Consider the following 14,123-nt stretch of genomic DNA (forward strand, 5'->3'; position numbering starts at 1 on the left):
TTTCTGGAGAGAGCAAAATACGTTCCAGGAGCTACATTTTTTTGCAGTTTTTATTGAGTCCACTAGAGGCTGCTGTGTAGGCATGGGACGTGACCGTTTTCAAGGTATACCGTGGTTTGGAAAAAGTCAAGGTTTTAAAACTGTCAATATTTTCTGTTATACCGTTCCTAAGGTATGTGTACGATTTTTTAATCTACTTTTTTTTTTTTTTTTAAATAAATGAAGACAGATGAAGTCAATGATCCATTTGAATTATTTAGCCTGACATGTTTACTGCTCCAAAATATTTGAAATGTTCCTCAAAACAAAATATTATGTGTTCAAAAGGGAAAAAGTTTTTGCTTTTTAACCAGACATTTAAAAAGAATATATTTTAGAGCAGTAATCACAATACTGCGAAACCATGAAACCGTGATATTTTTTATTCAAGGTTATTAAACCATCAGAATCTTATCTCAGCCCATGCCTACTGCTGTGTATGCTTTTCCAGATCACAAATATTTCTCGCGAGTGCCATTTGTGCCTGCTGTTCTCACTTAAATCCACCAGAGGCCGCTGTCAACTGACTAATTTACTGACTGATTAACCGACAAATAACCCCACCATACCCCTTCCCTGAACCCAACCAATGGTATTTTGAAAAGCACAGATTGACCAGTGCCCACCCCCTTCCATAAACCCAACCACAGTGTTTTCAAAAGCAATCCAGAAAAAGAAAAGCCCCTTGATTTTTCCTACATTTTCAGATTTGACCACATTCTCACTCTGTTATTACCTTCTTTATTTTATTTTATTTTTTGGCTTTTGTTTTTGTCGTACCTGCTTTCTTGAACCGTTTTTTAACAGACTCGAACCCCAGTCAACTCGGATCTGTCTACCAACATACGTGTCATGCTCCTGGACAAACTGGTAACAGCAGAAAAGCTGTCCATATGGAGATAAGCAGTCAACTGGTAAGCGAGAAAAGAAACGGCATCATACGGCTTCGTAGCATTCGTTTTAAAGACGAAATGCAGCCATTTGTAGCTCTGGCTACAAAAATTGCGATCTCCAGAAACGCATATAGGGCTACGCTTTAAGAATGAGCCTATGTTGGTTATTCCATAGGGTTAGATTGTTTTAGTATGGATTTATTTATGAAGCTAAAACTTTGATAATGTGTTTAATTAACAAAATGCACAGTGTATAAACATCTGAAAAACCCTTTTTGACATTTTCTGGAAGAAACGTTATCATTAGTTTACTGGGGGGATGGAGGGGGTAAATACATTTTAATTTGAATGGAAGTCAGTAGAGTTGAATGGTGTAAAATATATCACAGAATCATCTGGTAGTCTGTGATGTGCTGCTGGACTGATAAATCAGTAGACAATTGTCAGGGTAGACATAATATTTCATTACGCGCAAATGGTAATGAGGCTGTGAGAGATGGATGTTAAAGTCTATTCAAGGCTGTAGTTCATGTCCAGGCACACTCCGAATCTGCGCAGAACTCTAGAGAGCTCATTAGAATTAGAAATGGATTGCATGTTTGTTTATTAAATATTTGACTAATTAGATAATGCTGTCAGCCTGTCCACATAATTGAAATGTGAAGGAGTCCACAGATTGTCTCTGGGGCTGGTCATGTGTAATTTGCACAAGCCACGTTTCCCTGCTTTTTATTTTTTATGCTCTGCAGTTATTTTAAAAGTACTAAGCGAGCAAATTCAATGTACACGTCAGTTCTGCTTTTCACCAACCATACGCTTCTACCTCTTACATCCTCATTTTCACACCCATCAAATGACTGTCGCAAGCGTAAAGACAAGCCCTGACATTCCTTCCCAACTCCATCTTCCTGTTGGTCTCCTGCTTGGCGTCCTCTAGCGCATGGATTCTCCGCACGAACTGAATAAAGTTGCTCTTTTTAGGAGCTTCTATGAGGGCCAGAGGGGGCTTTGAATATTCACCACATACTTAATGAGCTAGAGACAGCAGCGGCCATCAGTCATTTACTCTGTTTTTGTGGAGACAAAGGCGAGAATTTTGCCCTGGCATCTGCTGCTTGCACAATGCACTCTCTCTCTCTCTGTTTTTCACTCACTCGCTCTGGACTTTAATGTGGTTATGATTAGAGACGGGGCTGAGGGACGGGTTCGGGGGGTGGTGGGGGTCTCATATGTACTGCAGGGGGAGGTGCGTAAAAAAAGCAAGGCTGTTTGTGCGCAGTGCGTGCTGAAATATGAATCACAAAAGAGACAAAAAGGGGCCAGAGAGAATCAAATAAAAGTTTGTCCTCTAAGCAGATCAGAGCTGGCAATGCAAACACACAAACACACACATATACACACACACACTGTGGCCCCTCCCTGTGTCCCTCTCTCTCTCTCCCCCTTCTCGATCACTCTCTCTCTCTCTCCACCCCCCTCTGTGTGCGCAGGACTGAGGCAGTTGGTTCACTCCAGTGTGTCTGAGAGCCGCGAGTGCTATGTGGGGCTGTTATTTAGGTCTGTTACAACACGCTAGGAACAGCTCACCCCGAGCAGGCAGCACCGCAGATCAGCCGGAGAGAGGGAAAGAGAAACAAGCAGCGTGAGAGAGCGAGAAGGAAACGCTTACAAGAGCAAAAGCAGCAGGATCAGGCAGCACGTATATCCTGACTAGAGGAATTCCAGCAGGGAATTTAGCACTGTCGTAGCTGCGGGTGTTGTTATTGTTGTTTTTGGTGACGAGAGGCAATCGGAGGCGGGTGGGTGACCGGGACGCAGCATGTTCGACTGTATGGAGGCTCTGGGCATGGGTCCCCGCCAACTGTACGATGTCACCAACCGGGGAGCATGCATGCTTCGGAAGGCGAGTCCTTTCTATGCTGGACTGGACCCTTTTGCTTGGACCGGGACAGCCAGCGTACGCTGTAAGTCTTTTTTCATTTTCATCTATCAGGGGCCTGCCTTGTTTTGCACGTCGACCCAAACAAACCGCTAGGGCTGAGTCGATCGTTTTCCATGATTGTCACGAACAGAGTCTGGTTTCACCAACAGTGCGGGTAACCTGATTTTTGACCTTGTCAGTTGATGAAAAGTTAAACAGAAAGGAAGTAATGCGAGAGGGAGAGATGAAAGAGAGAGTGTTTGAGAGAGGGAGAGAAGTGGGTGGGGGGGAACCTGACACTGTGCTATAATTTCAGTCATGCAGATTGCATTTGTCTTCTTCACTTCACAATTGTGCCTGACAGCTCTGGTATCCCAGCATGCCTGACTACGGCTCAGCCCACACAACAGCATCAAACAAGCGTAAAAGTGAAAAAACGAGGGGACATTACTCAAGTGTGTGTGTCACAGATGAAACTCTTAGATTGGGAATTGGAAAACGGATTGGGTGATTAGACTGTGACAGGAAGCCAAATAGCCTGAAATAAATAGTATAGAATTGGCGTGAATGTATTGAGTGGAAAGTGCAGAGAAGATCTGGAGCGCTCTTTGTTTTTCTCCCTTTTATTCCTTGTGTTTCAATCATATTTTTCCTTGCTCTGTTCCAGACTTTAGACAGCTTTGGCTCTTAAAACAATCCTTTTTTTTAGCTTGAACCAAACTGGGGTCCATTTTCATAGGCGAGCAGATCGAGAGATACTTGATGCAACACTGAGCCGGAGAAAAGAAAACTCAAACGTTCAGTTCGGTAAACATCCCTGTTACCCTTTTCCCAAAATGCACAGCGCTCTCGCTGTTTTCCATTTGTATTTGTTGAAGCTTCTGCTTTGTGTTCCTCCTTCTCGGCCTCTGAGGGCGACTCATCTGTCTTCATTAATCGTGAAAGACACCAACGTTTCAGTGGCTGTCAGCCACACTGGGTTCTCTTTAATGAAGACAGATGCCCTGTCTGAGCTCGACCCGGAGGGGAGGGGAGGGAGGGAGGTCCATAATGCCTCTTCTCCTTGACCAGGGCCCTGATGATAACAAGATGAAATCTGTTTATTTAATCAGTCATGTCTCACCAACGCTACACAAGCTCAGGGCCCACATTGGAAAACAAGCCCTCCGATTGCACTGCCGCTGCTTCTCGAGTTCTGTTCCTTCCTGGTTCCAGGAAACAGTGGAGATGGAGAGTCGGTCGGACAGATCCCGCTGCCCTCGGGGAAGAGCAGGAACGGTGTACTGTTACAAGCCACCGTGCCCAATAGCCTCTGTAAACAAGACCGGCCTATCCGACCACAGGACACACTCACTAGTTACTCTTCATTGTCTACTTAAACCAGATTGATCAATGTTTTAGTCTGGTATTTAATTAGAAGCAGGCCAGCTGCAGTGCATTGTGGGTAGACTTCTCAGAGGATTTGTCTTGCTGTCTCTTGAAGTTTCAGGTTTTGTGTGTCTTTATTTGATTAGAGAGCTGCTCAGAGGGGGTAGGGGCACATTGCAGGCCACGACTTGAACCTGCGTTATCCACATGAGCACCATGTGTTAATATATCAAGTGGTCTACTTGTGATAGAGTTTTGGCAACTGTTTTTGATTTTTTTATGTCTTTGTACTTTGTTACATTATATCCCATGTGTAAGACTTTAGTGGTGTTTGTGTCTGTGTGATGTGCTCAAACTCTTTATTCTAGATTAGAGATGCCCAAACTAGGGCCTGCGAGCCAAAGTTAGCCCATGGTAACCTTTGATTGGGACCCCATCCCATCTGAGGACAGAGGGAGATTGATGGGGATGGTTTCGAGATTGTCTATTCAAATTTAATGTAACCCTTTGTTTGTTTGTTTGTTTTATTGTTAAAAGCTGACAGAAATGTATTTTTCAATTTTATGGTGTAAATGAATCAGATTTTGTTTAAATGTACATACTGTCACCCGACAATGCAGAGAATTCAGTGAGCAAATCAAGTCATAGACAGATTCTGCTTGACTAGTGTATTTAGCATTGAACTCCACTCCTATAAATGTGATTGTTTTTTGTTTTTATTGCAATATGTTATCATTCAAAAAGCTATACTGTGCTAGTTAATATGATTTATAGTAATGTTTACTATTTATTTTGAAATATATTGAATAATTAGGAAATTAACCGTGACAACTTTAATGTAAAACAGTTTGGTATATTTACCTTCGGCCCACAGCTCTCAATGATATTTGGTTTTTGGCCCTTCATACGAAAAAGTTTGGACACCCCTGATCTAGATTATGCAGCTGATGTGGCGTTGCAGTTCAAAAGATTGGGGGCAGTGAGAAATTAATGTTTTATTCATCAAGGCTGCATTGAATTAATACAAACTGAAAGTAAAGACTTGCATTGTTGCAATAAAAACTGCTGACCTTTGAATGATTACATAATCAGAATAACATTTGATTACACATTATTTTAAGGTGTCCATTACAGTGTGAAACTATTTAACTACTGAGTAATATTAATTAATTGCATGTAAATATGCCTAATTACTATAGTAAGTTAATGGATTACAGTGCTCAGTATATGCAAGTACACCCCTACATGCTGTTTTTAATAGGATGCTATACAATATTATATTTGTGCATATACATTAGATTATAAACATAAACATCAGAAAATTTTTTTGAGCAGCAAAAGTTTTACAAAGGGTCACGTGACATTAAATATAATAATGTAAAATAATGCAGAAAGCTCAACCTAGAAATAAATGCTTTTTAAAATGTTAAAATAATTCAGATAAATTCAGCCTCGGTAAGCATAATATGAAAGTCTTTTCCAAAACAAATTTGACCAACTCTAAGCTTTTAAACTGTAACTAACTGGAGAAATCTGTGCATCCTTTGTTTTTTGGATATGCTAAATGTGCATTTGAGGTTTGCATTTAGATGCTTCTATTGTCACCACAGTCTGATTTGAAATGTGCCCGTCTTTTTCTTAGTATTGGCTTACAGGAAACTTGAACCACGCTGTAAACCAAGCTGACAATGAAGCCTCTTCACTTGCATTACCCTGCACTGTTCACCAAACCCCCTGCTGCCTGTTAGAGGTGAAGAGCAAGAGCATTGCAGGCCACTGTCAGTGTGGCCAGTCTTTCCTGTTTTTATGTGCAGCAGTTCAAGACCTTTGCAGATTTTGAAAATTCAGTGGCAGAGGTTACACAGAGGCTTTGCACGGGCCAATGTTTTGGTATCTTGTGACTGTGTGGGGTACTTTTGTTCCATCCCTGAGAGATCGTTTTCATTAGGCAAATTTTTAAAGCACCAGTGCTGTATTGAGCCATATATAAAAAAAAGGAAGTAGAAACGTAGCAGGTGATTTGGTAATCTATATCTAAGAAAGATAAAATCACATTTCTCTGAACTGCTCTTTTTTTTATTGCTGACAGATTGCTCATTATGTGCGACACTGAAATGTCACCATCAGAGTCACAGGAAGTTTATTTACCATGTTTTTGAGATTAGATGGCATGCTTTTTGCTGCAAGAACTCAGGATGATCTTCCTGTACTGATCATTTGCTCTCATACACACACACACACACACACACACACACACACACACCATTGTTTTCTGCAAAGTGTCCTGTCCGCATCAGACTCTGATAAGCTCTCTGAAACAGACCTCTTCGTGAAAGACAGGGAAATGAGGGCTTCCTGTGTCCGCTGTCACACGCAGCCCTCTCTCATTTTTTGTTTTAATGGAAGCCCTCAATTATTTTGTTATAATTACAAAAAGATTCAATTAAAAGATTAGAGTGGCGGACGAGGAAGGAGAATAAAAAACGATACTTGATTGATTCAATGCGCGTATGTGTGTGTGTGTTGGAGGAAATAGGAAAAAGTGGTTGGCTGTTAGGGATTCACACTGATTGCATCCTAGTCCAACAATAGAAAGATACCCTGTTAGTATTCAACAAGCCACGAATGATGCTTTTACTTGTTGACTAGTTATTCACTCTTGCATTTTATTGCAAGGACATTTTAGCCTGCAAGCAAGTGCTTTGTCTAGCGTTTGAACTAAGGATTATCACTTCTGATGTTTCATAGCCGTCAGTGTTCTTGTTGTTGTTTTGCTTGTGATGTGCTTATAAACTGTATAAATATTCACCATTGCACCAGTCTGTGTACGATTACTTAGTATGGCAAATTTTATAACACTGTATAATTAAGCACTGATGATAAAATTCTGGGGTGACACAGTGGCTCAGTGGTTAGCACTGTCGCTTTACAGCAAGAAGGTCACTGGTTTGAGTCCTGACTGGATCAGTCAGCATTTCAGTGTGGAGTTTGCAGGTTTCTTTCAGGTGCTCCGGTTTCCCCCACAACCCAAAGACATGCAGTATAGGAGAAATGAATAAGCTAAATTGGCCTTAGTGTATGTGTGTGAATGACTGTGTATGGATGTTTCCCAGTACTGGGTTGCAGCTGGAAGGGCATACGCTGCATAAAACATATGCTGGATAAGTTGGCGGTTCATTCCACTGTGGCAACCTCAGATGAATAAAGGGATTTATGAAAATGAATGAATGATAATAAAATTCTGACTCATGAGCCTATAATTATTTTCATGTTACAGCAAATAACTGATACATGGCTGATGTTATGTTGGGTTGTAATTACACTAAAAGTGTGTAATTACACATTTGGCAAGTGCTTTTATCCAAAGCAACTTCAGGAAAAATCAACATAAGTAATAAATGATAAAGAGTTAAATAAACAAAAGGAAGTGCTAGTAATACGAGGTTTCAGATATTGTTTAGGGAAGCTAGAATAGGACACAAAAGTGAAAGCATATAGATTTTTTTTTGTTGCTGTTGAATTTCTTAAATCTTATACAGTATTTGGCATTATGGATGGGTTAGGATGGTAAAGAACAGTGTATGAGAATGTTCTGCAAAGTGGATTGAATGCTTAAACACTGCAGTGTACAGCGTAAAAAGATAATAAGAATCAAGTTAACAGTGTTGAATCTATTAGCATTAGTGCTTTTAAATATTAAGTGAGCAGAAGAAGGTGATCTAAATGTTTAAAAAGCAGACATTAGCATGCACAATTGCATATGCATCCTTGAACGGTGAGCTTTCAGATGTTGAATCTTATCAGAAACATGTCTGTGCTGTTATCTGCTGCTTTTATCTGGTGTGCTTGCATCTGTGAATTATGCATAAGGTGTTTCAGTGCGTTTTGATGATTTAAAGGTGGTGCAGTAGCTGTGTATGGATGGCCGTTGAACTCTGTCTGCGAAGGAGTTGAAGGCGAACCCAAGAGAGCAGGCTTGACGCAGCCGCTGAGATTCCACAGTTTGCCGCTGGAATCCATTTACTGCTGTAAGAGCAGTTTATAATATCCCGGCAGGGTCAAGGAACCGTAAATAAGAGAGATCCGCCTCTCATAGAACAGCAACAATGACTGTTTTGCGCTGCTTGAGGGATGGGCGAATTGTAGACTAACTGTGAAATGTTGATGCAATTGATCAAACCATAATAACAATAATAAAGCTGTATGGTTCTGCTTGGTTCAAATTATTAGGGTGAGTTCTTCTTTACACCTTGTTGTGGATTCCAGGACCGTCTCGATGGACAAGCCACAGTCCAAATTTGTCCCACGTTCTATTCAGGAAGCATTGCTAATTAGCTAATCTTTCCTCTTCACTTTCATGGGTCTCTGAGAGACACAAACAAGGCCAGGCATCATGGGATTGAAAACTCTGGGTGAGGCTTAATGGCTGTCATAGTTTGGCCATCACCTCCCTTTTGTCTGATGATTTAGTGGATGTTTACTGAGAGCTCCAGTGCCTGGTTGGCAGTTTCTCTATGGGGGCGAGGCGTTGGCAGGATCTTTGTCAGTCTGAAACCATGTGTGAGCTCAGTGTGAGGGGAGAAGTTCTGTTACCAGTGTGTTGTTGACTGACGGCTTGGCTCTGTCGTTACTAGGGCTCACTGTTATGTGAATATGTGAGCCGAAATATACCTCGCACCCCCACTATGGGTCTCTGCAGTTGGCCTGCAGAAACTCCCCATCGAGTCAATCATTGGTTTTTATCTAAAATGAGAATCAGGTTCAGGGTCTAGCTGCAGCGTTGATGACATTGATTTTGGTATTGTGTTGTCTCGCTAGCACTGACATGGCACATCCTTCAGTGTTCAACACTATCTCAATGCTTTTTGATACTCCTGCAGATTACTGTTGTCAAGCCTGCAAGGCTATAACAATTTTTTCAGACTGATTTTATCAGCGGTTTTATGTTACAGATACTCATGCAGAGTAAAGCACCCTGTTGTGGGATGGGTAGTGATTAGGGCCAGACAGATTCTGCAGACATTTTTTGCTATTTCTGCAGAAAACTTTGTAAAAAATCTGCAGATTTGTGTGGAATTATTTTGGGAGTATCGATAATAGCTTTTTAACTTTTATTTAATGTTTACAATGCAAATCCATCTAGATCCACTTATTTGGTTGGTAAACAAAGCAAGTCTATCATATTATAAAATAAAAGACATCAAATATTACTTTACAAACTGTATTGCAAATAAATCAAGTCAACAATATTACAGAAAATAATTTAAAAACTGAATAAATATAAATTTACAAACATTAACACAGGTAAATAAATAGACTATGGTATTATTTAGACCTCACTTAAGCAAAGTTTAGTTGGCTAAATTCTTTTTGCAAAGCTCTACTTGTAATCATTGCAAATATTCACTTGCGGACCATCTGCATATGTTTTGGTCATGTCCACAGCTGGCCACTTCTTGGTACGGTGTTTTAATACATTCACTAAAGCCCTTAAAATCAACATACAACCTGATCATTTGCTAGTCCTCTTTGGTGTATCCCTTAGATCTGATTTGACAGTCAGTCAGTTTGGTATTTATGTATGTATTTATCTATTTATTTATTGTTGTTTTGTTGAGTTAATGAATGAGAGGTTAGGGGATGGGATTAGTAATGGACAATACATTACTGTTTACCTCTTAATATTTAATTTGTATTGTCATACAAAAGACCAATAAAAAAGATTGAAAAAGACTCAAAGATGGGCTAAAAATCTGCAGAAATCTGCTGATTTCTGGACATGCATATTCCGTGTGGGCCTAGTAATGATGTTCAACCAGCTATTTAAGCTAGACTTTTGTTTTTGCTTTAGGATTTTCAGGGGCAATGCTTTAAAGGAGAATTCTGAATGTGATTAAGCATTCTGATACTGTCACTGCAGTAAAACACTTGGAGAGAAGTTGTGCCTTTAAATTCCTCCTCTTTAATGCACCATCTCTACTGCCATCAAAGCAGTACTGCGATGCAATGCACCATTGTTGGTCAGATATTTTTACGACTATAAATTATACCTATGCCATTTTTAAAACATCTATTCTAATGATATATAATCATATTAAACACATTATAAACATATTTTAAACTCAAAATAAATGTATGTGCACATGCAGATGAAGGTGAGAGGCCATCCTAAATCAGCCATAAAAGATGAATGGATACAGGAGCACAAGCATGCTTGTTAGGCCAGACCATCTGTACTTTACCCCCACACATCCATCTTTTTAAACGATCATCTGCCGTCTGAAGACTCAGCGCAGTGTTTAGTATGAGCAGGGATGACACCGTCTGTCTGATGAACGGTGGCTCGCCTGCTCTCCGCTCCATTTAGAAAAGCTGTTTTGGATCTAAATAAAAGGCGTATTGTGGTCTGGGCAAAGACGGCGCTGGATTCATCTCTCAAGGTGACTTCCTTTTCAGTTACGACTGAAACCTGTCTGTCGCTCTGCGGGGTTATGATAGGACATCAAACTGCATGCTGTATTAGTCTGAAACTGCCAGTTTCCACAAAGTGTGCCCGTCCACACCCAAACATCTTGGGCAGCTGCTGAAGGCGTGAAAAATTCCGCTCACGTAAGCACACATCATATTGTAATTTCCCCTATAGTCAAAGCAGAAGTTTCTCACAGACTCGCCCTCGTGCCATTTGAAAGAACTTAACCGTGCCAGTCTTATGGATTGATAATGAAAGAGCCAGTATTCGTACTCTAGAAACCACAGCTACTACGAGCAGCAAACACAAATCACGCAGACAGCAGAAAGCAACACTATGGGTCCACTATTTATGCACAGAGCTCATGCAGCTATTACAAAAGCGACTCAGTAATTGGGGATCAGCATTCAAGTAGGACCTGCAGTTTAGTTTGTTATGAGAATAAGGTGTCAGCCTTAGTAGTTTGGCGGCTTCTTCTTTTGTGGTTTCTATTGTTTGGGGAAGGAAGCAATAAGAGCCAAACAAGGAGTTCCTCCACCTCTGTCCCTGAGAAACTTCAGGCTGTGACTCAAGCTAAAGTTGCCCGTCTTGAAGCAGGTGAGCGCAGACAGATGGTGAGAGGAAGTCTAGAGGATCAAAGATAATGGTTAGATGAGGCTGTCTCGCTGCCTGTTGGCTTGATCAATGGCTGTGTCCATGGAGGATGCATCCAGCCATTGGAGTGGAGAGGAATTAGAGGAGACACTCTCACTCAGGGGTTGACAGCACAGATGAAGCCTGGTAGGGGTGCTGGAGATTCAGTGGACTTGCAAATTTGGATGTCAGTACCAGAAATCTGTCTCCTCTGAATCAGGCCTTCATTCCCAGTCTTTGTGCTCTGATTACCCCTCACTGTCTGGATTGGATCAAGTCCTACTAGAGGAATAGGACAAAGGTCTCTTAAACGGTTTACTAAATGGCTTGTGTTTAAGACTAAACAAAAGCTTTGCGTTCATTAACTCTCATAAAAACTCATAAAACACTACATTTTTTATTATTCTTAACCCTTTACCTGCCTCACCAAGAAAAAAAAAATTGGATTGCATTTCTTAACTCCTAATGTTGCTAGTTAACTCACTGAATGCTTTTTTCAACACATCCAATCTATTCTAAAATATCAACCTCTACCAAATGGTTGAAATGTCAATTTATGGCAAAAGTACCGGAATTAATACATATACTATAAAAAATCTGAAAATGTGACGTGTAAGACCAATTCATTTAAAAACATAATCATAACAAAACATTTTTAATACTAAATCATATTTATTTTTTGAAGTATGCTATACAATAAGATGCAGATTCTCATTTAACATGTTTTCTTATTTAGTTTCTTTTACAATAAAACAAAAATCAAGTGTAGTTGTGCAACAGGATTATGTTTCTTTGATTGTTTTTTCAAAACAACAATGCTGTGTGTCAATGAAAAAAAACTCTTGAAAAATCCTTGTGACAAATTTCAAGTAAATTTTACATTCTCATATCAGATACAATTAACTTGTCACTGTCATGTAAAATTTACCTAATGTTTAATCTAACACTCCTAAATTAACTAAGTAAAAGTTAAATGATTATCCTTAATTTTGAGTCTATATTTATTCAAATTAATCAAGTAATGTCAAGTTCATGTTTTAGCAAAAGGAACTGTTACAAATTAGTACATCTGGCATAACTTGTTTAATTAAACGCACATTCCCTCTGACTTGGAATTTGTTATTTCACTTTAGTTTAGGCAATTTGAACCCAAGAGCAAATTTACTTTAAAAAGTCCTTACTGATCTCAGAATTAGTGTTAGCATAGCTTTCGCTCTTTGAGTGAAGCATCAAACATTAATGTTAAAAAACTTTTTTAGTTTTTTTTTTAGAGTGCTACTTTTCTGAAAGGTGTTAACCACAAAACTAAAAACACTTACTCAAAACTTCTTAATCTTCAAAGTAATGATGATTAAACTCTAACAAGTCTTTCTTTTAAATTAAAACACCTAAGATTGCTTTTATTTTCAAAATATTCTACTCTTTATTCAATCCCATGCAAAGCATTCTAGGAACTACACATCCCTTACGACATATCAGTTATCAAAATTGACTTAATATTACCAAGTTTGCATTGATTAGAAAATATTTAAACATTACAAGTAAATAAATATGAATATTTAACTCTTTCCACTTGTTTCATTTATTACATGAAGTAATTGTATAAATATTTACTTAGAAAATTCTAGTTATCCTAGACACTTAATATTACAAGTTAAAAATTATGAGAGTAAATTAATTAGATTTAACCACGCCAAACAGTAATATTTAGACTGCCTCGTTTAACAAAAACAGGACATGGCAGAGTTTGTTCTTCTTGGCTTTGTGGCTGTACATCAAGACAACGACAAGGTTTGTCTGAGCTCGGTTCAACCATGGCTCATTATTATATGTATATAGTATTACGATTTTATGTCTCGGCTGTGTATTTAAAAATGGCGGTTTCTTTGTTTTCATTCTCCTTGCTTGTGTTTGCGTGAGTGAGGCTTCTGTGTAAACCAATAGTGTTTAGCTGCGCGTCTAGCTCTGCCTTTTGGTTCCCTTTTGTCATGCTAGGTACCCTTTGCAAAGGGTGCCCAAAAAGTGGTACAGTAAGGTTCACTTTTAGGTACCTTTTGACAGTGGAAACAGGCCATAAGCGTCCATGGAACCTTTTCATTTCAAAAAAGGTTCTGTGTTGTGGAGAAAGGTTGTAGGTTATAAATACGTTTATTTTAAGATAGCTTTTTTTCTCAAACTCAGAATGGTTCTTCTATGGCATGGCTGCAAAAACTCAATTTTAGAACCTTTAATTTTAAGGGTCGCTTCTTTGAAGAACTGCTGAATAGATGGGTTTCTAAAGAACTAGGGAATTAAAAAGAGGTTTCCCTATGGCCCTGGGCTATAAAAACCTTTTTGATTCTAATTGAAATCTTTATATTTAATTAAGTGGACACTTTTATCTAGAGCAGCTTACATATTGCAAATTACATTTATTATAGGGACAAGCCCCTGGAGCTACCCAAGGTTAAATGACTTGCTCAAGGGCATGACGGATCCGATGGAAGATCAATGGAGTTCTTAAGGCTTAAACCAGCAGACGTCAAGTTACCAAGCCAGAAAAAAGATGGAGAGGCCAGTATCTGTGCAAGCCGTAACTGAAAGGGTGTCTGATTGCCTGTAATCCAGGAAGGACTCAAGTGTGGGCGATTGATTCTCTGTCTATTGATGTGTTAGTGTCAATCTTTCATGGGTCATTCAGGCCAAATGCTGGATCACCTTCATCCAAACATCTTTTAAATAGGGTCTATGGAGCTGTTTGAACCTGGCTTTAAGATGCATTTTTGTTCATTAAACCCTCAATCAGTCAGCCATTAGAGAC

At 39.4% G+C, this 14,123-nt stretch overlaps 1 protein-coding gene across 23 annotated transcripts in view; it reads left to right on the top strand.

The window, feature by feature from the left end:
* rarga (retinoic acid receptor gamma a) overlaps positions 1-14,123 on the top strand; it is a 174,832-nt gene that overhangs the window by 125,520 nt on the left and 35,189 nt on the right. For 3 of the 23 annotated variants that reach the window (XR_015522595.1, XR_015522594.1, XM_087305078.1), the window contains exon 1: positions 2,446-2,896. The exons of 19 other annotated variants lie outside the window; for them this stretch is intronic. Coding sequence is in view for 2 of the 4 variants with exons in the window: in XM_087305078.1 (XP_087161204.1) it covers positions 2,752-2,896 (145 nt within the window). In the remaining 2 variants the exon portion in view is untranslated. 23 annotated transcript variants of the gene reach the window in all.

The sequence above is a fragment of the Danio rerio genome, chromosome 23 (assembly GCF_052040795.2).
Source record: "Danio rerio strain M-AB ecotype USA chromosome 23, GRCz13ab, whole genome shotgun sequence".
In the NCBI taxonomy this organism is placed as follows: Eukaryota; Metazoa; Chordata; class Actinopteri; order Cypriniformes; family Danionidae; genus Danio; species Danio rerio.